Source organism: Phanerochaete carnosa (genome assembly GCF_000300595.1).
Source record: "Phanerochaete carnosa HHB-10118-sp unplaced genomic scaffold PHACAscaffold_6, whole genome shotgun sequence".
Taxonomy (NCBI): Eukaryota; Fungi; Basidiomycota; class Agaricomycetes; order Polyporales; family Phanerochaetaceae; genus Phanerochaete; species Phanerochaete carnosa.
Window position 1 is genome coordinate 1,191,693 of NW_006767633.1, and position 19,438 is coordinate 1,211,130.

The window sequence follows — 19,438 nt, forward strand, 5'->3', positions numbered from 1 at the left end:
CTCAGATTATGATTTGCCGCCCGGAGTTTGCGGGGCTGCTCATGTGATCGTGCTACAACTCCGCGAGGCCATATTTGATGAGTTTGGCTAGCTGGGCTGTGATCTCTGTCTCTGACTTTTTTTCTCCGGTGATTTATTGGTCAAAATAGGACGGATGGACAGGTGAACATAGTCGAGTCAAACTAATCTAAATGGCATGTGGTTCATACAAATTGTACAGGAAATCAGACAGCCACGTTGCAAAAGGGGGTGTTTGTCTCCCCAACGAGATTCTCGTAAGGATCCTCCAGGAGATTCCTCCCTTGGAACTGGTTCCGTGCAGAAGGGTACGCGTTTAAGGGTCTGTTCAGTATGGCAGCGTTGATTTATGATCTTGCAGGTGTGCCACAGATTTAAATCCCTGGTGGACGGCACTCCGTCCCTCCAATATGCTCTGGAGTGCACGCTAGCAGGTGCTAACCCCATTCCGTCCAAGAGATTTGGCTTGCAGGTCGCATTAGAGAACTTGCGCATGTGGCGCGAGTCTTCGATTGCGCTCGATCGTACAGAAGATTACGAGCTGCCGTATCCTGACGGCACTTTGACCCGTCGACCTGGTAGTAACACCGTCGTGGCACGAACGTGTGTTGCTCAGATTATTCCTGGAAGAGATATACTCGTTACACAGCTGCAATCGAGGTATCGCGGCATCCCTCCAAAACAGTGGATCGTTAAGCCGCCGGAGATGACGCCACTCAGCTTTATCGAGATGGACCAGAGCCAAGACTTGCTCGTCATAGTGCAAAGCTCGTCAGTAAACAAATATTTTGCAACCTACGTCAGGATACTAACCTAGGGGGTGCCCCAATACCAGAATTGTTGGGAATGTTCTCATGGGTTATGAGCTCGGGACCGTAACACTCTCCACAGGCAGACCCCATCCTTTAGGCCAACGACAGGCCATCAGGGTGGCCTTCACTTTCCCCGTCTTTGTCGATTCCCAGGTAAGACTGTGTATTTCGGACAATCACCTGGGAGTTGTCCTCTTCAGCAATTTGAGGCCAATGCCCCACTCGGAAATCTGGGTGTGGAACTGGAAGACGGGCGAGCTGAAGCTTGTGAGCCGTAACTTGCACGTTTCAATGCCGAAACAATGACTTACCTTTCCTACAGAATGCATACGCAGTCACTCAAGTAGGACGTATGATCGCCTCATCTCTGGTATTCCTTGACGGCAAACACGTTCTGGTTCCGTTCTGGACTTCCATGCCCCCTCTCCGCGACGCCGACGAGATGCATCTACGAATATTTTGCTATGATCCCGGAGATCCTACCAGAAGAAGCTACGAGAACATCGAGGCGGTAGCGATTCTGAATCTGCCCGAGCTTGGGCATCGCATTGGTGTTCTGCAGCTGGACGGCGCTGGAAACCCTTACTCGACCCAGCTTCCACCTGCAAGCTTCGACGCACCATTTGATGGTAGCATGAGGTCGCGCGTATTCGCTCTAAACATCGTGCTCACGACGAACAACGACACTCGGCCTCTCTATTATCTCCTGTTTGCACCTATGCGCCTCTTTCAGCGCTGTTGCGACGTACGACGCTTCCACATCGTTAACTGGGACTCATGGTCTGGAGATGCCCGACTGATCTATAAACATCCGCTCGGCATCGTCAGCGATGGGCACATCTTTCAGACCCGGGCTCTCTTCCCTGAATCCAGACACACTTCAGACGGGGCTCAGCCCGACAATGAACACACGCCTCTTGTCATCTACGACTTTTCATCTCCCGAATTGCTGCGCCGTGATGCTTCATTGGGTCGATTCCGCAACTGCGAATACGTCTTTGAGCCGACCGCCCTCGGGAACGAACAGAACGCCTGGAAGCACTCGAAGATTGTGACCGGCGAGGCGCTACCGTTCCGCAAGATCTGGACAGGCTTCACGCTCTCGTTGCGAAGAGGCATGTTCTCATTAGTTGAAGACTGTCTGATCATAGGTGATGAAGACGGGTAAGTTGGAGTACCTTCCGAGTCTCTTCGGACCACTCATAGTCAGCGGTGTTGGCAGGACATCGTGGCATGTCAAGCAATTCTGACTTATTCTCGGCAATCCGGGACGCAACACTCATACCTGCGGGGTCTCACAAGGGGCAATCATTTTTGTAACAAATTTATAATGTGGTTACCCGTCATTGTTCTGTGATAATCAATAATTGTGATCTCAACCTATGGAAGAGCAAACACATCCCCAGTGTTACGGGAAGAAGTCGCCGTCGGGGCTGTCAAGCATCGGACGACCGAGTTCGATCCGCTGCCGGAGCACGCGTGCCCACGTCTTCGAGAGCACCTTTGACACCTTCTTATCAACGGCCTGTCGGGGCGCAAGGTTGCGGAACGATACCCAGAGGCTGCGGAAGTGGCCCTCGCACATCAGGTTCACCTGCAGTGTGTGGTCGCCGCGATTGTCGCGCTTCCAGTTCTCGATGTGCTCCTCGTTCATGTCCGCGTCGCGCAGCACGTCGCAGAGTTCTTCGCGCGAGAAGACGCTGCCGCTGCACATCTGCGTGAGCGCAAGGTTAGATTTACAGCGTGTGATGCACCGATGAGTTGGATCAAATATCTACCCGGAGCATTGTTGCGCGATTGGACGGCCTGGGGTCACGGCGTTCAAGCTCGATAAACACCCTACAGAGTCTGTATAAGCACGCTGACCGACGCGCCACGTCATCATTCCGGTACTTACGTGTGCGTTGCGAGCCTGTCGGGCGGACTATTGGGCAAGTCGAGTGCCGTGATACCGAACTCCATGAGAGTCGCTCGCCAGCAGCTGAGCCATTTGTTGATGGTTCCGATGAGATCTCCTACGTCTGGGTCCGCCTCAGCAGCCTTTCGAAGCTCGGTACCCATAGCGCACGAGCTCTTGTGCGTCGACCATGCTTTTCTCTGACATTCCTCTGAGCAGTACATCACAAGACTGCACCATGATCTACATGTCAGCCTTTGAAGTTATCGAAAGAGTATGGAGTGACGACTTGCTGGCAACCGCTGCATTTCTTGAGATCTTTCTTACCGGCTGACTTTAAACAGAAATTGCAGCGAGCAATTTTGCTGCCGGTACCCTTCTTGTCGGACATGGTTGTCAAGTCTAATACCCGTTGATCATGAGGCTCACGCTATGCACTGCATCATGGCCTTCCCCACATGGTAACTCAGACAAAGCACATTACGCACAATCCCGTGTTCATGTAAGCTTGTGTAAACCATTTGCATCTAGATTATTTACGCTACACGTTGCGTAAAGGTATATGATCCTGCGTGGTGTATAGGAACAAACCATAGTATTGATGTCTACAGGAATAACATTCCATTCTCTTTTGCCCTGTGTGCAAAACAAGCCAAATGGCTCGTTGCAAACACAAAGAAAAAGAAAAAGGGGGAATCCCCCGACGACGCAAGCCGGTACTGCAGTGGCAAGGTCATCATGCCCCCGAGTTGCAAGCAGAGCTCGAGGGACAAGGGCGGCAAAAATTTGATAACCAATAATGAGGGCGGTGCCCTCATAATAGTGGTTAAACTATTAAGAACAGATACTACACTTGATCTAAGCCAAAAGGCCAGAGTGGTAAGGACTCATAGTGGGCGAGGGGCAGGCTATATACCGACACGGGCGTCTCTTTGCATGCGCACGGACCATCCAGGTGTCGGTGATCTGGGCACGCGGAAGTTTGCGAGGACAAGGATGATTACTGTTGGTGTTCGACGTTGACCCATCCATACATCTTGCACAACAACCTGAACTCTGAACACACAATTTCTCCTAGTGCTCACGGGAACTGCGTAGGCCATAACAGTTCTTCCCAGAAGCTGTGCTTCGCTCTCCTTGCACGCGAGCGAGCGCGATCTGAAGCTAAGGTGCAACAGCTAATCATGCGCATCCGCAGGGGAATTAGCGGAGGTAATGTGCGATAGATAACGTAGCGGTGTACTCCGCGAAGGCTGTCTGACGCTGGACTCCAGTCCGCTTTCGCGTAACGCACTCGGTCTCCCAACGAATTCAGGTGAGTCTCGCCAAAACGCATAACGATTCAGTTCACTGACGTGCCAAAGATTGAGCTAGTTTTGGGACAATCAGAATTCGTGCAAAAGCGGAAGAAGTTATATCTTGTCTCGTCGGACATCTGGCGGTATATGAGGTGGTACTCTGATGTCTACCTAGCCACATAATGGCAACTAAACTTTCTATCTTAAGGTATCCAAATCCCAGCCTAGCGGACGTGGGCCGAGTGCAGCGGGAGAGGTGAGGCACACTGACGATTAGAGCCTCCTTCTGGCCGCCCAGGGTATATATATCACACGCGGCTGCCCTTGCGCGAGTCCAGCAGCTCACCTTTTCCTCTTCCAACTCTCCATTAAGACGACGCTGTCCTTCTAGTGAGCCATGGGCCACTTTTACGATGAGATCCCGGACGACCCGAAACTGATTGAGTGGATCAAGGAGCAGAAGATATATCATGTCGCTTCCGCTCCATTGAAAGGTGGTTTATCTTCTCAAATAGATTGGAAATGCGCTGAACATATGCTACGCAGGCGAACATGTCAATGTATCTCCCAGGGCGTACCAGAGCTTCAAGCTCGTCAGCCGTAAGGCGTGCTGGTTTTTGGATCTTTCGGGCTCAGGTGATTGCTTGCGCTATGCTTACATTAATTATATGTTAAGGCATGACATCTTCAGGGAACGAGACCATCTCGCATTTGTACGAGCCAGGAAACGGTCGTATCACTATCCTTTTCCAGGCCTTCCAAGGCCCACCTCGCATCGTCCGACTTTACGGCAAGGGTAGGTGATGGCGGTCCTTCCGGCACTTTACACTGTATTGATCATTGATGATAGGCAAAGTATTTGAAGCTGGCACCCCGGAGTTCGACAAACTTTTGCAGCCGTCCAATGAGCCAGAGGAGATAGACTTCCCCACTCCCGAAATGATGCCAGGAGCGCGCGCCATCATCTGGATTGACATCACACGGGTTGGTACCGCCTGCGGTTTCGCAGTACCATTCATGAAATTCGAGGCAGAGCGTGAGTTATCCTGGGCCTGGCACATTCAAAATTTTGATTTCTGAAGCCTAAATAATCCACAGGGGAGCAGCTGATCACCGTATCAGAACGCATGGAAGAGCGAGACGCATCAGTCGACGATCCATACCAACTGCATCATGACAAGGGCTTGAAGAGCTATTGGGTCAGGATTAACTCCTGGTCGGTAGACGGCTTGCCAGGGATGAAGCAATGCTTTTCGCGTATGACGCCTGAGAGTATTCGGCAGGCTATGGAGCAAGTTGGTATCAAAAACCCAACGCTATCGCCACTAGCGCTGCCGCCACCATCGCAGGACTCGAAAGGCGGTAAGGCTCACGAACTGACTTTGCTGTCCATCGGCCTGCTGTTGGGTGCGTTGTTAATGTCAGCGATACAGCGAAGGTTACAAAGTGCAGGCTTTGCGTAGGAGACTCTTGTACCCATGTATAGATTTCACACGGCGTATGTAATGTTATCGCATATCGGCGTAGCCAGTACAACGAGGCAGCGTCTGCGCTCACACCTGATCGCCTAGAGATCGGCTAACCAGATCCCAAAGGTGACGGAACCAATTATCTGCGCCGCTTGAGGTGCCCATGTGTTCAGGCCAGTAATAATAACGTGAGTCAGTCCTCTCCCTCCTTAAACTCGTACACCCATCTGCAGGTACACACAACACGCCATGGTCCAATTCTACGACGAGATCCCAGACGACCCGAAGCTCATACAGTGGGTCAGGGATCAACAGCTCTTCCATGTTGCTACTGCTCCCTTACACGGTACGTATAGCTCTATTAGACTCACCTGTGCACCGTTTCACAGCCACCCGACGGCGGCTAATGCATTTTTGGGATGAAAGGTGGACACGTCAACGTTTCGCCCAAGGGGCAGCCTACTTTCAAACTGGTCAACAGCAAGGCGGTGTGGTACCTCGATCTCACCGGCTCTGGTACGAGTCTTTCCCCTCAGCCACTGGCCCACTCACTTCATATCGTTTCTCGCAGGCAATGAGACTATCTCCCACATCTACGAGCCAGGGAACGCACGCATGACGATCTTGTTCGAGGCCTTCGTTGGCCCACCACGGATCTTGCGGATGTTTGGTCGCGGTACGGTCCCCCTCACTATTTCCGCCCGCAGCGAGCTTTATCTGACTGGGTCACACAGGCAGGGTCATCGAACGTGGCACTCCCGAGTATGACCGGCTCCTAAGCGAGGGGCAGAGCGCATACGGTTGGCCAACGCCTGAGAACCAGCCCGGGGCTCGCGCTATCATCTGGCTCGATATCGAGAAGATAGGAACCTCGTGCGGTTACGCCGTCCCCTTCTATAAATTCGAGGGACACCGTAAGTTTCCGCCGGGTGCGTTCCGTCGATTTCCCGCTGACAGCTTCGTTTACCGCCTTAGGTGATGTGCTGAAAAACTGGGCTACGACCCTGGAGAAGAACGACCGTGAGCAGGAGGACCCATTTTCCCTCCCGGCGAAGAAGGGCCTCAAAATCTACTGGCTGCATTATAACACCTGGTCTATGGACGGTCTGCCTGGGTTCAAGCAGGTATCCCATAGGGCCACTCAAGGCCTTGTACACAAGGTTATGTCGGACGTGGGGCTAAACCCCAACAACACTCTCGCCACGCGCAGAGGGTCACCGGAGTGGTGGCTTGTTCTCTCTGTCGGCATTATGCTTGGCTTCGTGCTATCCACAGCACTTCATAGCAATATAACTGCACTCGCAAAGCAGCTTATACGGGTATAGGCGTCATCATGTATATTGTACACCGAGGCGCAGACCTGTAAAATACCGTTCGTAGAGAGTGCACATACAATCCAGAGAACCACTCTAGCTTAATAACTCGGAATCCTGATGTAGGTGAAAACGAAACGAACGACGCAGCTTGAAATGTTAAACACTGCCAGATAGAATCGAACTAAGGAGGGAACTAAGTCTACAGATACTGGAGTCTTAAGGTAAACAGTACTAGACGATACACCTACATGATTGGAGGATGGGGAAGTAAGAGACGTCTAAGCCCGTAGGCCAGCTTTGATGCTAAGAACCGCCTTCATGGCGTGGAATCCGACCCGCATGGAATGCATGAGAGCCCAAATAAGGCCGACTACAGATCATGATTAACCGACAGGGTTGCGAGGTCGAAGTAACGAAGACTTACTAAGCAGGATTGGAATCCAGAACAAAATGAGCATGTGATCATGCTTCTTCTGCTGCTTCCGCGACTGCTTCTTGGCTGGCCTGTAGCCGTACGACTTGACCTCTTGCTCGGGAAGGGGGGCGGCTTCGTAGCCGACGCGACGAACAGGAGCGGGAACAGTCGCGGGTGTGAAAGAGTCCTTTGTAGTAGGCGCGACCTTAAGGTTTTCAACCTCTTCAGTGGAGCGCGGCGTATAAGCCGGAGGCGCGTCGTCGGTCGGGGGTCGGGCGGAAAGCGCCCAGCGCTCCCAGATCGCCTTCCATTCCTGGCCGGTGGGGATGCCGAGCCATTGCGGGGAGCGACCTGCTCGGTCTGTGTCACTCTCGGATTGGGTCGTGTCTGGCCGACGATCGCCCCAGAGTAGCGTCGGCATTGGGACGAAAACCGGGAACACGGCAGGCATCTGCGGAAGCGCACCCCAGGCGGGCATACCTGGAAGGTGTAAGGGGATGTTCTGCATCATGCCTTGTGGATGCTGCAGCTGCGCGAAGGTACGCTGAACCATCTCCATAATCGACGCAGCCATCTGCTTCTCGTCAACGATGCTGGCTTCCTTTGCCTTCTTCGATGCCGGAGATCGCGATACTGGGCTATCATCCTCAGACGACGAGACGTGATTGGGGATATTCTTCTCCTTCGAAAGGGATGACTTGCGCTCGGTTCGGCGGCGTCGAGCAGACCGCACGGGAGAGTCGCCCTCGTCGGAAGCCCCCTCGACATCGCCCCATGCGGCTTCATCGTCGTGGTCGTCCGTACTGCGATCACCAGTGCTATCTTCGTCGTCGGCAAAGGGGTCTTCGATGAAAAGGTCCTCGAAAAGACCAGGTAGCGCGATTTCAGCAGCGGTCTTGCCAAGGGCATTGACTATGTCGAGAGCGGCACCGGCCTCAACTAGCAAACGTGCACAGGTAACGTTGTTCTTAAGGGTGGCGAAGTGCAGAGCGGTGAAGCCATTGTTGTCGCGAGCATCGACGTCGATGTGGTGCTTGAGCAAAAACAAAATGACCTTACTGAAACCAAGGAAAGTTGCCAAGTGCAGCATAGTCTGTCCGCTACTGGTAGTGTGCGAGATAATGGAGGTGATACTGCATGTAGGAACAGAGAGAGGTGTGTCCAGGACGGAGAGGAAGTCCAAGATGAGCTTCTCGAAGTCACTTGATTCGCTTGTGCGGGCACGCAGGAGATGGAGGAGGTCGGCAGAAAAGCGCGATGAACCGGCCATCTGCATGCCAGAGTTCGGCGCACTAGTCATCGTGGCACCCATGTTGTCCGGACCTGTTGTGTTGACAATCCTCATGGCGACATCCCTAGCATCTTCAATTTTGCCAGTCATTTTCAGACCGACGACTTGAAGCGCAAGCTCCATGCTACGAGAACAATGAGTAAACGAAAAAGTGAAATGCATGCAAGACTCACAGCGCCCTATCAGTCTCATCTTGATACGCAAACAGCGTCGGAGGAGACCCGTCTTCCTTCTGGATGCCATCAAACCAAACCGCGACAACACCCGGTGTGGGACTCGGTGGCAAGATGCAAACAAGAGTGTTGTCACTCCACCGTTGGGTCGAGGTCGAGCAAACATCGCCGAAGACGCAGTTTAGTTGCATGTTGGGGTGGAAGTTGGTGCCCAATATGGTGATCTCGACACCGCCGTACGTAGGTCCTTGTGAAGGGATAAGACGATGAATCTTCGGCTGTGGCAGAGTAGAGATTGGGGAGGGTTCAGCGGTGTTGAAGAGGTATTGCAGGGACTGCGCAATCTCGAGCGGCTGCGGTGCAGGCATCGTCATGAGTTCTGGCGAATGCATGGACGAAGAGATGGCCGGCGATATGTCATGAGCCAAGAAACTCGCGTGAGATATCGAGGCGAGCGAAGGGTCGGTTCCGTTAACTGAGCTCACATCCCCCATGAGGATGTCGTCAAACGAACGGGACTCGTTTGCAACGATGGGCGGGGCAATCGCGGAGGGTAGCATGCTGGGGATTACTGCAGGTGCCCCATGGTCGCTGAAGTCAGGGGTCCCTGGCTCATGCCTCTGGGTATGTTCGGGCGAGCTACCTCCGTGGCTGAGCGCAGGAGTAGATGCCCGGGTGGCGAGAGCAGAAGGGACAGTCGAGTTGAGGCTGCCAATGCTAGTTCGTCGCGATAGTTTGCCCGACCGCCTGCCGTCGTAGGGCTTTGTCCTCTTCTTGGAGGCACGCTCCTCGCCGGCCTTGCGCTTGGCCAATGGGGAGCCACCGGCGTCTGACCGATCCCCAAGAGAACGAAAGGCCCAGTCCGAATCAGGGGTTTGGCCGGCGCTACTCCCAGCTTTGTTAACCCCAGTGCTCTTGTGGTCGTCTGTTATCATGATCGGACGAGTGACACCAGAGCCGACGATCCTACCAGTATGATCGAACATAGTGAAATGCACGTTAAAACCCGTCTTCTCTCGGTGGTGACGACAGTAGCACGTTATACGAAGGGGAAGAACGACCGTTCCTGACGAGATATCGAGGACTTCCGGGCAGTTGAATTGGATGAGTTTTGTGGTGTCCTCATGTTTGCCCCGACCCGGGATAACGAGGGGCTCTTCCGTGCTCTCGTCGTCCGAACGGGCGGGCCTGACTCGCGCGGCGAGCTTGCGCTCAACGCGCTTGGCCTGAACGGGGTCCAGCGTTAGCGCCAGAAAGATTAATCGGGGTGGGAGCGCACCTCGCGAGCCTGACAGCTAGTGCAGCATGTCACCTTTGTGTGCGGAGGAGTGGCGCAGGTGATTTCCGTGGCCAAGTGAAGAGCATCCTCGGGTATCGCGTCTACCGGACATCAGTACAAGGCCGAAAGCATGTCTTGATGGAAAGGCCCAAACCTATTTTTCCTTCCTTGCGGGTTCGTCGCTTGGTGCTAGTGCCCTTGGGCAAACGCAGCCACTTCCAACTACCGACTCGGTCATAATTCAAAGGATCTCCCGATGATGAACTTGCGTGAGCAAGGTCGACAGTGAGGCGGACCTGCGTCTCGACGCGAGACTTGGTGCCGCCCTCCGGGATGGACGGAAACATGATCGGGAGACTGCACAATAGTCATCAACATTGAACGGATAGAGCTGATAGGTGGCGCGCACTTTGAGCATGACTCCTTCGGAGGATATACGACCGACTGCAGAGCGGCGGGGGGCGGGTCGCGCCGGACTTGCGATAGCGGTGGCGGGATAGGTTTGGTGACCGAGACGGACACCCGAGGCTTACAGGTAGACCGAGCCTCAGACGTGTGATATGAAAGCGACTGCGAGCGGGGACTGACAAGAGATGAATACATGTCTGTGTTGGACGGGGAGCTGTGCGAGGGTGATGGATGAAGTGAGACACGGCGGATTTTATGAGCAGGAAGATTGACAGAACAAATGGACGCGACATACTCTTCGTATGCGTCGTCTTGAATCAGATCACCCAGGTCAAGGGTAGGAGCCTGCTCCTCCTTATCGGCAGAGTCGAGAGGTTCGTCAGGGATGAAGAAGCCATCCTGGGACAGCGAGTGACACCAAGCGTTGACAACCTCCTGAGTGATCGCCGGGTCAAGATTGTCGGAGCCCTCCGGCGTTGAGGGTGATGGCGAACGGGAGCACGCCGTTGTCGAGGACGAAGACATGGAGGTTGAAAGAGAGAGGTGATAGCTTGACTGCGTGGAACGAGTCTGTTAACGTCTAAACGCCAATTAGAGCGGCCGGCTTCGGTATCTGCCGGAGGAGTTACAGTTTATGAAACCGACGCCGGCTTCCGGTGACGGCATAGAATACAAACCGGCCCGAAACCAATACACTTCGGGGAGAGCCTCCGGGAGAAGCGCCATTTCGGGGAGGTCTGCTCGCCGGCTCCGAGGCACGCGTTCGTGCAGGTTCGTGTTCAGGCCACTCAGTGCACTCCTCGTTCCAAACACTGACACTCATCCCAGCCGGCCATGAAACGAGGCGCAGAGAAACAGCTGACAAAGGACGTCGAAGACATTGACGACGATGAGGTGCGTGCGCTACGCAGTACTTCCGACGCGTCCGTAATCACGCCTACGGCAGGTGGTCGAGTCCGGACAGGGCCTTAAGAAAGCAGACGATAATATGCTCGCGAACAGAAAGTAAGCACATGCTCTGAACGCGCTTCCAAGACTCAAATGGACTGTTTGTCAGAATCAGGGGGCTACCCAAGCGGGCGACTGCTGGCCTGGCGTCCGGATCCGCACCTGTATGTATCCAGATCCTTGTCATCTCCACCGGCCTGTTCGGCCAACCTCACCTCCGTGTGCACAGACACTCGCTGCTGTGCCATCTAAATTTGCTGGTTTTGCTGGTTTTGGCACCGCAGCTACCGGCACGTCATCTTACTCCTTCACCGCTCTGTCAAAACCTGCTGAATCTCCTGCTCCAGCGGGCGATTCATTCATGTTCAACTCTTCAACAAGTTCCAACACGCCTCCTGTAACGTCAACGTCAACAGCAGTACCGGTCATGTCATCTACGGCGAGTAGCGCAGCGAAGACATTTGCCTCCTTCCTCGGGAGTGCCGCCGATTCGAGGGCCACCGGACCCAGATCCACCAATGGCGTCCACGGGCAGAACGGCGCAGCGCCGGATGATGATAAACTCAAGGCGGAGACCAAGTACTACCGTTCTCTTCGCGGTCTTAATGTGTCATTCGTGGATGCAATTACCAAGGCTGTGGATTCGGATCCGTTCCTCGATCTTGCAACCGTGCAAGAGCAATACAAATCCCTGCGGTCGAAAGTCAGAGAGGAGTACGAGCAAGATGTCAAGAAAGTTTCTCCATCGACGACATCGGCCGCAGCATCACCAAGCACCACGTCGGCCTTGACATTCGGAACCAAGGCCGCGCCAACGGCGCCGACGCCCCCAGCTGCATCGAGCAGTCCATTCAGCTTTGGGGCGAAACTGGCTGCGCCCTCGAGTTCAGAGGACCAATCTTCACCTGCCATGCCTGCCCCACCAACAAGTTTCGCTGGGTTCACTCCCCCAGCGGCTTCCTCTTCCACCGCATACATGGCCGGAGGCTTCAAACCTAGCATAGATCTAACCAAGACATCTTCCTTTACCTTTGGCTCGACTTCCGCCATTGGAAACAACTCCGTGGCTGCGACACCCAAGCCCGCCTTCACGTTCGGCGCGCCTTCATCATCATCTTCCACCTTCACCTCCTTCTCGTCTAACAAGCCGACCGGTGCTTCGTCCGCTGCTCCTCCATCTATCTTCTCTAGCAACCTTTTTACCACGTCGACAGCCGACAGCTCGAAGGAGATGGAAGCGGAGAAACCTTCCACGTCGAGCAGCGTCTTCGGTGCTGGCCTGGCATTCGGTTCGGACAAGGACAAACCGTCACTGACATCGACTCCTACGAAGAGTAGCTTTAGCTTTGGTACTCCGCCGTCCACGTCCAAGTCCCTGCCGTTCACCTTTGGCACGGCAGGCAGCATAGGCAACCCTGTCGGCTTCGGCTTCGGGAGCCCACCCAAGACGCCTGAAACAGAGCCCAAGCCCGCCACGTCGACTTCTAAGTTCGCGGGCTTTTCGTTTGGTGCGCTGCCCCCCGCACCGGCTAAGTCGGCTGAGACGTCGGAAGCGGGCGAGGGTACTGACTCGTCGAGAGCGGAAACCCCTGCAGAGGAGACCCCGCCTTTGCTCGTTCAGACGTCTGTGCACGATCTGGCAGGCGAGGGCGAAGAAGATGAGGAGACGAAGTACGAAGTGCGGACGAAGGTTTACCGTATGATCAAGAAGAATAGTGGGCAGTCTGAATGGACCGACGTCGGCATCGGTTAGTAGGCGAAGCTAACGGCCGCGAAGAGAGTATTTACTGACCATGCGCAGGTATGCTGAGAGTCAATGCCCACAAGGAGACTGGTCAACGCCGTCTACTGCTCCGAAATAGCAGTACGGGCAAGATTACTATCGTACGTTCCTCTCGTCCACGCTCTATCAACTCGTCGATTGACCGTCACTCCAGAACTTCAACGTCTACAAAGGCATGAACCCGACGGTTGCCAAGAACGTTGTATCATTCATCGGCCACGACGACGAGAAATCGGTGCCATTCAAGCTTCGAGTCAAGACCAATGAGCAGGCTGACGACCTGAAGAAGGCTCTCGACCGGGAGATTGAGTTCGTCAAGGCGAAGGCGTCCGAGTAAACACTCGTGTACCCGGTTGATTCATTTTCTTGCATGCTGCATATGCTTCCGATACATCGAGTTTGCTCTGGTCCCATCTGCCCGTTGTCTCGACTGACGCTACTACTACGCGAGCATGAGCCTACCATCGTTTGAAGATCCGGATTGGTGCGTATGAACTAGGTAACTTTCCGTGGTACAGTGCATATGGAAATAAATACGTGGCCCCTTGTGGAAGCTTCCTTCCCTATTTGCCGAAATGACTCTGCGCGTTGTGCCATGTCGAATAGTGCACAAATGCCTCGCTGAGTAACAGCTCGATCTCATGGTCTGTCCATCCCTGCGTTGGCAGCGACTGGAGGAACATAATGATACCCTGATAAACAGTATATTAGTGAATCGCTTGTAAATAGTGCAGAACGGGACGTACTTGAAAATCCATTTCCTTCAGCTTCTTACTCCATTGTACCAGGAATGCCGAACAGACGTATAGATGGAATTGGGAGAAGGCGTCGGGACCTTCTGCCTACACAATTCATGCAGTCAAGATAAGGGTCTACCGCAATCTATCGAACACGCTCACCAAATAGGTATCCCACATTCGGATAGTGTTCTGCACGCTTATCTCACGCATCAGCAGACAGTTCATCCAACGGAAGGCAAACTGCATGAACTCGACGTTCTCTGACTCGAGATGAGCTGCCAGCGGTGCTGCGAGTATAAACAGATTGAGCTCAGCGTCTCGGCAGCATTCAGCAACCAAACCAGGTACGCACGATCAATGCGGGCGACCAGCTCGGCCATGCGCTTAACACTCCGCTGGATGCCAGGCTGCCCAGCGATATAATTATCCTGAATGCCATCAAGCAGTCGCGACAGACACCAGAAAGAATCTGCTTCCACAGCGTTCAAGGCTTCCGGCGGCAGTGATGCTGGGTCGAATTCTTCGGGGTCCGAATCTAGCATAATAGTTTGACAGGCTTCGCTGCAGCGAGGGGTCGGAACATACCGATGTATGCCGACAAGAACACTTGGAAGAACGGTGTCACTAAGTCGTTGATACCCTGCACATAGCCACTTGCGGGATGCCTAATCGCCCAGACGTACAGTATTCGTTCTAAGCTCTGAACGCAATCAGCCAGTGTTTGAAATCCCTCAGAATTTTGACATACTCGTTGTGTTGTAGCATACATCCACAGGCGAACGCCGGGCCTTGTCCGTGGAACGTCAATCTCAATCTGGTGCCATATTTGCTGATCGAGGCCGTCGCGGTTCCGTGCAAAAGCAAGTTCAACTAATGATAGGTATTCTGAACGCTTCCGAGCGAGTGTGGAAACCCGTAAAGGTGCTGGTAACGGGAGGTAACCCTAAGAAGGCAGGTATATCGGCTTAAGTTACTGTATTACCAACGGGAGAAAAGGCTCACCAGCAACAACGGCCAGACTATGGGACGTAAGTCTTCTGATACGCCATTCCAAGCCAATTTGCGGAGTTGCGCTGTAATTCGAGGTCAACGGGTATAGCTGCGCCATTGGATGCGATGAACGTACCCATACTGACATCTTCGCTGGCGATACACGCCACAAACTTCTGTCGTCGATTGGACCGTATTGAACGTTCGCGCATGAGCTTCTCGGAGCCTTCTACATCCGCCATCGAACCGTCTTTCTGCGAGCTGCTCTGGTGAGATTTACGGGAGACCAGATGAAGGGGATCTAGGGCGTGATGAGAGGCGGACGAACGGATTATGGCATGTATGAGAGGTACCCTTGACAATATCATCAACATCCTCCCTGGTATAGTTAAAGCCGTAGCCGAGCTTGGGCTTCGCCATGGGCACAAGGGTGGTAGAGTGCTCGACCGCGGGCTCCTCTGAGTCCAAATCGCCAAGTATCAAATCCCCCTCTACCTCAGGATCTGCGTGGACCTCACTGTTTAATTCATCGGTGTCGTGCCTGTCCACGCTGCCTCGACCCTTCGCTGACGTCCTGACTATCATCCATCCTTGCTTCGCCGGCGGTGGCTGGATGTCTTCAGTGCGCGGAGGGTAGCTGTTTGAACTGGGAGCATCGACATGGGTATACGAAGAGGCTATAGTCGACGTCGACCGTTTCGACTTCGGTTTCGGCACGGACACAGGTGTGCTAGACGTGATGGGGCGCCCTCCTGAGCTCCAGCCTACCACCTTCGAGGACTCCTCGTCCGAGCCGCTGTCCCAAGCGTCATCCTCGCCCCAGTCTGAGATTGAGTAGGATCCAAAACGGCCAGAGGAGTTGAGGCCGATGTGAGGTCGAGCAGGCGGAGGTCGGGCAGGCGGCGGTCGAGCAGACATAGCAATCTTCGGATTCGTTCCAGATTCAGAGACCACGGCAGCAACAGATTAATAAGCGCCCTAGGCCCACCACCTTTGCAAATCATGCATTGGTGGCGGGGCGCCCGTAGAGGAGCACCAGCGAAGACAATCTCATACGAATGGTGGCTACAAGGAAAGAGTACTGAACAACACGCTAGGAATACAGATGGGCACCTCGACAAACAGAATCTGACGCAGGTTAGACGGCAGGCACAGGCTTTACGGGATTTTCTGAAATGTCGGTCAGTGATCGGGTATGTAAAACGGTCATCTCTAGCCGTACCTTGAGAAAGTCGTCGTCGTTCCAGCCATAGGTACGCTTAATTCGCTTGCCAAAGTCCCTGAGCATGTTAGGAGGGATGGTGCTGTCAGGATGAGCTGAAAAGACAGCGTCAAAATCAACAGGCCAAGGTCAGACTAAGGATCGTCTTACGTCTGTGGAAAGTGATAGGCTGCGCAAATCTAGCCGTTAGCCAGCGAGCGCACAGTGCTGCGGAAGACTTACGTGATCACGAGGATCAGGCGGGTCGAATCGGACGCTGGAGCCTGCGGTAGAGCTGTCGACAGAGAAGCCCATTTCGGTCATGACCTATATACAATATCAGTAAGTATGCTTCGATGAATCCAACAACACATACCTTCACGAATTGATCCCACTTCATCGGGGCAAGCCCACGCCTCTCATCCTCGGCAGTATTGAGCAGCTGGTGCATCGCCGACTTGGCCTTCTTCGACAGCCTGCTGAGGAAGCTGTACTTGCCAGCTTCATCAACCTCGGTCTTTGACTTATCCTTGGTGAAGCGAGAGAAAATCCCCGCCTTCTTCTCCGCCTTCTCAGCGACAGAGAACAATGTTGCATGGTCCGCCCTCGTTTTGACTTTGGTCTTTTCTGAGCCAAGACCCTCGGTTTTCAGGTAGGTGCGAGCAGATTGGGCGCTCTGCTCAGCAGACAGGGGGAGCGAGGCCGTTGAGCCAAAGGGTGCACTCGCAACAGATGAACCGCTCTTGACAGACGTGGCCTTAGGAGCCGGTTTGGCGGGAGTCTTCCTCTGAGGTGTCGGAGCCGGAGCAGAAATGGGCTCTGGTTCGGGTTCAGGAACGATCTCCTCCAGAATAGGCTCCTCAGTCGTCGGGGCGGCAGTTTTCTTCTTCTTTTTCTTGGGCTTTTTCTTCTTCTTCTTGGCAGGTGTAGCCGCATCGTCTTCATCAGACACCTCTTCGACTGTTGCAGCTTGGCTCTTCGTCGAGGCTATCGGTAAGAATATTTCAGTACGGTGGCACATGAAAGAGCTACCTCACTGACTGACCTTTAGCAGCCGGCTTCGTGGCTGGCTTCGCGGCTGGCCGCGCGCCGGGAGGCACTGGCTTGTAGGCAGAGGGCGATGGTTTAGGACCAGTGTAAGGTGTGCGAGGCTGCATACGATCCGTAATTTTGACGGCGGGACTGCCGGAGAACAGACGACCTGTGTTGATGTGAGTACAAGAGTGAAGACCTCGAAGATGCCTAACCCCACCTCTGAGGGAGCCCAGTAACTTCAAGAAGGGATTGTCCTTCTTATAGGAGGCCATGTCTTCGAAGTCCTTTGCTTGACTCCTCGGATTGTGGAAGTCAGGATCAGCCTGAGCGATATCCATAGCTTCGCGGAACCAATCCCTGACTTCCTCTTCAAGCTCCTCGTCGTAATCCGACCCTTCATCGTCAGTCTCATCTTCGTCGCTGCCTTCCTCGTCACTATCAAAGTCGATTTCCTCATCGGAGGAATCCGAGACAGTCTGAAGCGAAGGCATGGAATCGTCGCTGCCGTAACCAGAAGTAATGGCCAACTGCTTCTTTCCACCAGGTTTTCCTCCCTGCTTGCCATTCCCAGAGAATGGTACAAGGGTAGGGGGACCATCTGGGTTGTTGATATCCGACCCTTTCTCGGCTTTTAGAGTATAATAGGCATGCCAGGTGGCAAAGCGGTCCTTCCTATCATCGAGTCCCCAGAGCTCGTCGATCGTCTTGCCCGACACACCTTGATAGTTCTAAAATGACGATCAGGTACACCCCAGAATGACGAAGGTAGGGAAAGTGCTGGAGACTCACAAGATTGATGTACTTCCAGACTGTGTCGAGCACGGCCTTATCCTTGGTCTTGCTGAGAGGAACTAGGAGATCCTTGAACGTGTCGACCTCCTCACCAGCTTCAACGGAGAAAATTTGAGCGTCCTCCCATTCTAAGTATTCCTCTGGCTTCTTGCGCGGTTCTTGTTTCCATTTCTCCCCCTCTTGTCCTAGCAGCGGCGTGTTGAGGATGTCCAGCACCTCTATGCTGTACTATGAGTAGACGCTATTTCAGAGGCATGGACTTAGATTTTGGACAAGATAGCACACCGAAAGATCGCCCATGGCGTCCCAAAGAGCCTGCGGGAATCGCTTGGAGTCTCGCGGTGTTTCATCAACCGCTTCTCTCAGGAGGCCGATGAGGATTTGTTTGGGGTACTGCGATGCAGGAAGACAGAGCTCTACCACGATGGAGTCCAAGAATGATTTGTGTACGCTTTTCAGCTGCGCCCAATCGAAAACGAACTCTGGTTGGTCGTCGCCTGCTTCTTTGTACTCGTTCGGCCTGAAGTACTGTTTCCAATGCGCTAATGTTTTTGGTCAATGAATGACATTGCGCGCGCACTGGACGAGTGAAATGACTTACGGGCAGTCGTAGCAAGCTGCGCGAATTTCTGCTGGTTCACATCGACGATGATATTGACAAGGTCGTAGAGAACGAGGTATTGCTTCCGTACTCCATCATTCTGTTGGAGCGCGAGTTTGATCTGCTTGTCATCTTTCACGACGTCCCTCAACTCCATGAGAAAGCTACCAGCAAGTCGCCAGCCTGAAGCGAGTAGATATGCGTTGTGGATCCTGCATTCTCGTATCAAGCTTCATGCTACAATTTCCAACAATAAGTAGCTCATTACCTGGACGAGACAACCGTGGCCACTTTGCCCGGATTGTTGAGAGGATTCTCTGGTCTGCCTTTCTTATTCTTGGGCGGGACTGGCGGGAAGCGCGACAGTGTTTCAGATGTGATTCTGTCTGAAAACAGGTCCGGGTCCTGAAGGTTTTCTATTTCATCCAACCAGGCTACCGAACCGCGTCAGTCATTGTCATGGCCGAGGGACAGGACAACGGACAGATGAAATAAGACTTGGCAATCTTCCCGCATTTGAGGGAATCGAAGGGAGCAGCAATTGCAGTCGCGTAATGCTCCATCATATCCTCTGTTTAACGATGATGAGCGCATGGTGGAATTGCTGAAAAGAGTACAGACCAGCCAGAAGATCCAATTTCTCTCTACCTGCCATCCTGATTCTCGATGAGACAAGCTCTCCAGTGCCCATAGCACCATGCTTCCCATTGCGAAGGACGAGAGCCTTGATTGTTGTCGGCTTGTTGCCGTATTCATCGCGTTTGCTGGCCCAATGCTGTTTCTTCGAGGCGATAACTTCGCGAGGGCCAACGGGAACGAGATCCGTCGATTTGGACGTTGGCCCAGGCTTCTTGTTCGAAGCCGATGGAGGAGGCATCTTGTCTCAGAATAGAGACAAGAGATACCTCAGTATATGTGTGGGTGACCGAGTGCCACACAAAACAAAGACGTGGAAGGAGACAAAGTGTCTAC

The 19,438-nt window shown here is 53.5% G+C and overlaps 8 protein-coding genes across 8 annotated transcripts; 3 read left to right on the forward strand and 5 right to left on the reverse strand.

The window, feature by feature from the left end:
• Positions 1-142: 142 nt before the first annotated feature.
• On the forward strand, positions 143-2,080 carry PHACADRAFT_210040 (uncharacterized protein; the record flags this gene model as incomplete). The annotated part of the gene is made up of 5 exons (XM_007396860.1): positions 143-326; positions 380-789; positions 854-1,097; positions 1,153-1,994; positions 2,053-2,080. The coding sequence occupies exons 1-5, from the start codon at positions 192-194 to the stop codon at positions 2,078-2,080; spliced, it is 1,659 nt and encodes a 552-aa protein (XP_007396922.1). The 5' UTR covers positions 143-191.
• A 103-nt stretch (positions 2,081-2,183) lies between these two features.
• Positions 2,184-2,901, reverse strand: PHACADRAFT_257922 (uncharacterized protein). Its single transcript, XM_007396861.1, has 3 exons — positions 2,728-2,901; positions 2,609-2,669; positions 2,184-2,544 (listed from the first exon to the last, which is right to left on the reverse strand). The coding sequence occupies exons 1-3, from the start codon at positions 2,889-2,891 to the stop codon at positions 2,239-2,241; spliced, it is 531 nt and encodes a 176-aa protein (XP_007396923.1). The 5' UTR covers positions 2,892-2,901; the 3' UTR covers positions 2,184-2,238.
• Positions 2,902-3,852: 951 nt separating this feature from the next.
• Positions 3,853-5,553, forward strand: PHACADRAFT_257924 (uncharacterized protein). The gene is made up of 7 exons (XM_007396862.1): positions 3,853-4,042; positions 4,092-4,177; positions 4,234-4,519; positions 4,572-4,661; positions 4,717-4,821; positions 4,876-5,061; positions 5,124-5,553. Exons 3-7 carry the CDS (start codon positions 4,423-4,425, stop codon positions 5,486-5,488), a joined length of 843 nt encoding a protein of 280 aa, XP_007396924.1. The 5' UTR covers positions 3,853-4,042; positions 4,092-4,177; positions 4,234-4,422; the 3' UTR covers positions 5,489-5,553.
• Positions 5,554-5,717: 164 nt separating this feature from the next.
• Positions 5,718-10,799, reverse strand: PHACADRAFT_257926 (uncharacterized protein). Its single transcript, XM_007396863.1, has 12 exons — positions 10,672-10,799; positions 10,557-10,590; positions 10,378-10,496; positions 10,123-10,325; positions 9,969-10,069; positions 8,690-9,915; positions 7,235-8,640; positions 6,470-7,180; positions 6,229-6,408; positions 6,066-6,170; positions 5,921-6,010; positions 5,718-5,840 (listed from the first exon to the last, which is right to left on the reverse strand). The coding sequence occupies exons 4-8, from the start codon at positions 10,313-10,315 to the stop codon at positions 7,089-7,091; spliced, it is 3,018 nt and encodes a 1,005-aa protein (XP_007396925.1). The 5' UTR covers positions 10,316-10,325; positions 10,378-10,496; positions 10,557-10,590; positions 10,672-10,799; the 3' UTR covers positions 5,718-5,840; positions 5,921-6,010; positions 6,066-6,170; positions 6,229-6,408; positions 6,470-7,088.
• Positions 10,800-11,210: 411 nt separating this feature from the next.
• Positions 11,211-13,444, forward strand: PHACADRAFT_196658 (uncharacterized protein; the record flags this gene model as incomplete). Its single annotated transcript, XM_007396864.1, has 6 exons — positions 11,211-11,270; positions 11,323-11,381; positions 11,434-11,488; positions 11,554-13,072; positions 13,126-13,208; positions 13,262-13,444. 6 exons carry the CDS (start codon positions 11,211-11,213, stop codon positions 13,442-13,444), a joined length of 1,959 nt encoding a protein of 652 aa, XP_007396926.1.
• Positions 13,445-13,670: 226 nt separating this feature from the next.
• PHACADRAFT_96549 (uncharacterized protein) lies at positions 13,671-15,049 on the reverse strand (the record flags this gene model as incomplete). The annotated part of the gene is made up of 8 exons (XM_007396865.1): positions 13,671-13,799; positions 13,854-13,949; positions 14,007-14,134; positions 14,200-14,382; positions 14,433-14,547; positions 14,596-14,790; positions 14,850-14,920; positions 14,974-15,049. 8 exons carry the CDS (start codon positions 15,047-15,049, stop codon positions 13,671-13,673), a joined length of 993 nt encoding a protein of 330 aa, XP_007396927.1.
• A 64-nt stretch (positions 15,050-15,113) lies between these two features.
• On the reverse strand, positions 15,114-15,755 carry PHACADRAFT_162613 (uncharacterized protein; the record flags this gene model as incomplete). The annotated part of the gene is made up of 1 exon (XM_007396866.1): positions 15,114-15,755. The coding sequence occupies one exon, from the start codon at positions 15,753-15,755 to the stop codon at positions 15,114-15,116; it is 642 nt and encodes a 213-aa protein (XP_007396928.1).
• Positions 15,756-15,904: 149 nt separating this feature from the next.
• On the reverse strand, positions 15,905-19,392 carry PHACADRAFT_257932 (uncharacterized protein). Its single transcript, XM_007396867.1, has 13 exons — positions 19,088-19,392; positions 18,951-19,037; positions 18,735-18,900; positions 18,467-18,678; positions 18,151-18,407; positions 17,863-18,093; positions 17,291-17,801; positions 17,084-17,239; positions 16,415-17,025; positions 16,282-16,365; positions 16,210-16,228; positions 16,060-16,154; positions 15,905-16,007 (listed from the first exon to the last, which is right to left on the reverse strand). The coding sequence occupies exons 1-13, from the start codon at positions 19,341-19,343 to the stop codon at positions 15,996-15,998; spliced, it is 2,697 nt and encodes an 898-aa protein (XP_007396929.1). The 5' UTR covers positions 19,344-19,392; the 3' UTR covers positions 15,905-15,995.
• Positions 19,393-19,438: the final 46 nt, after the last annotated feature.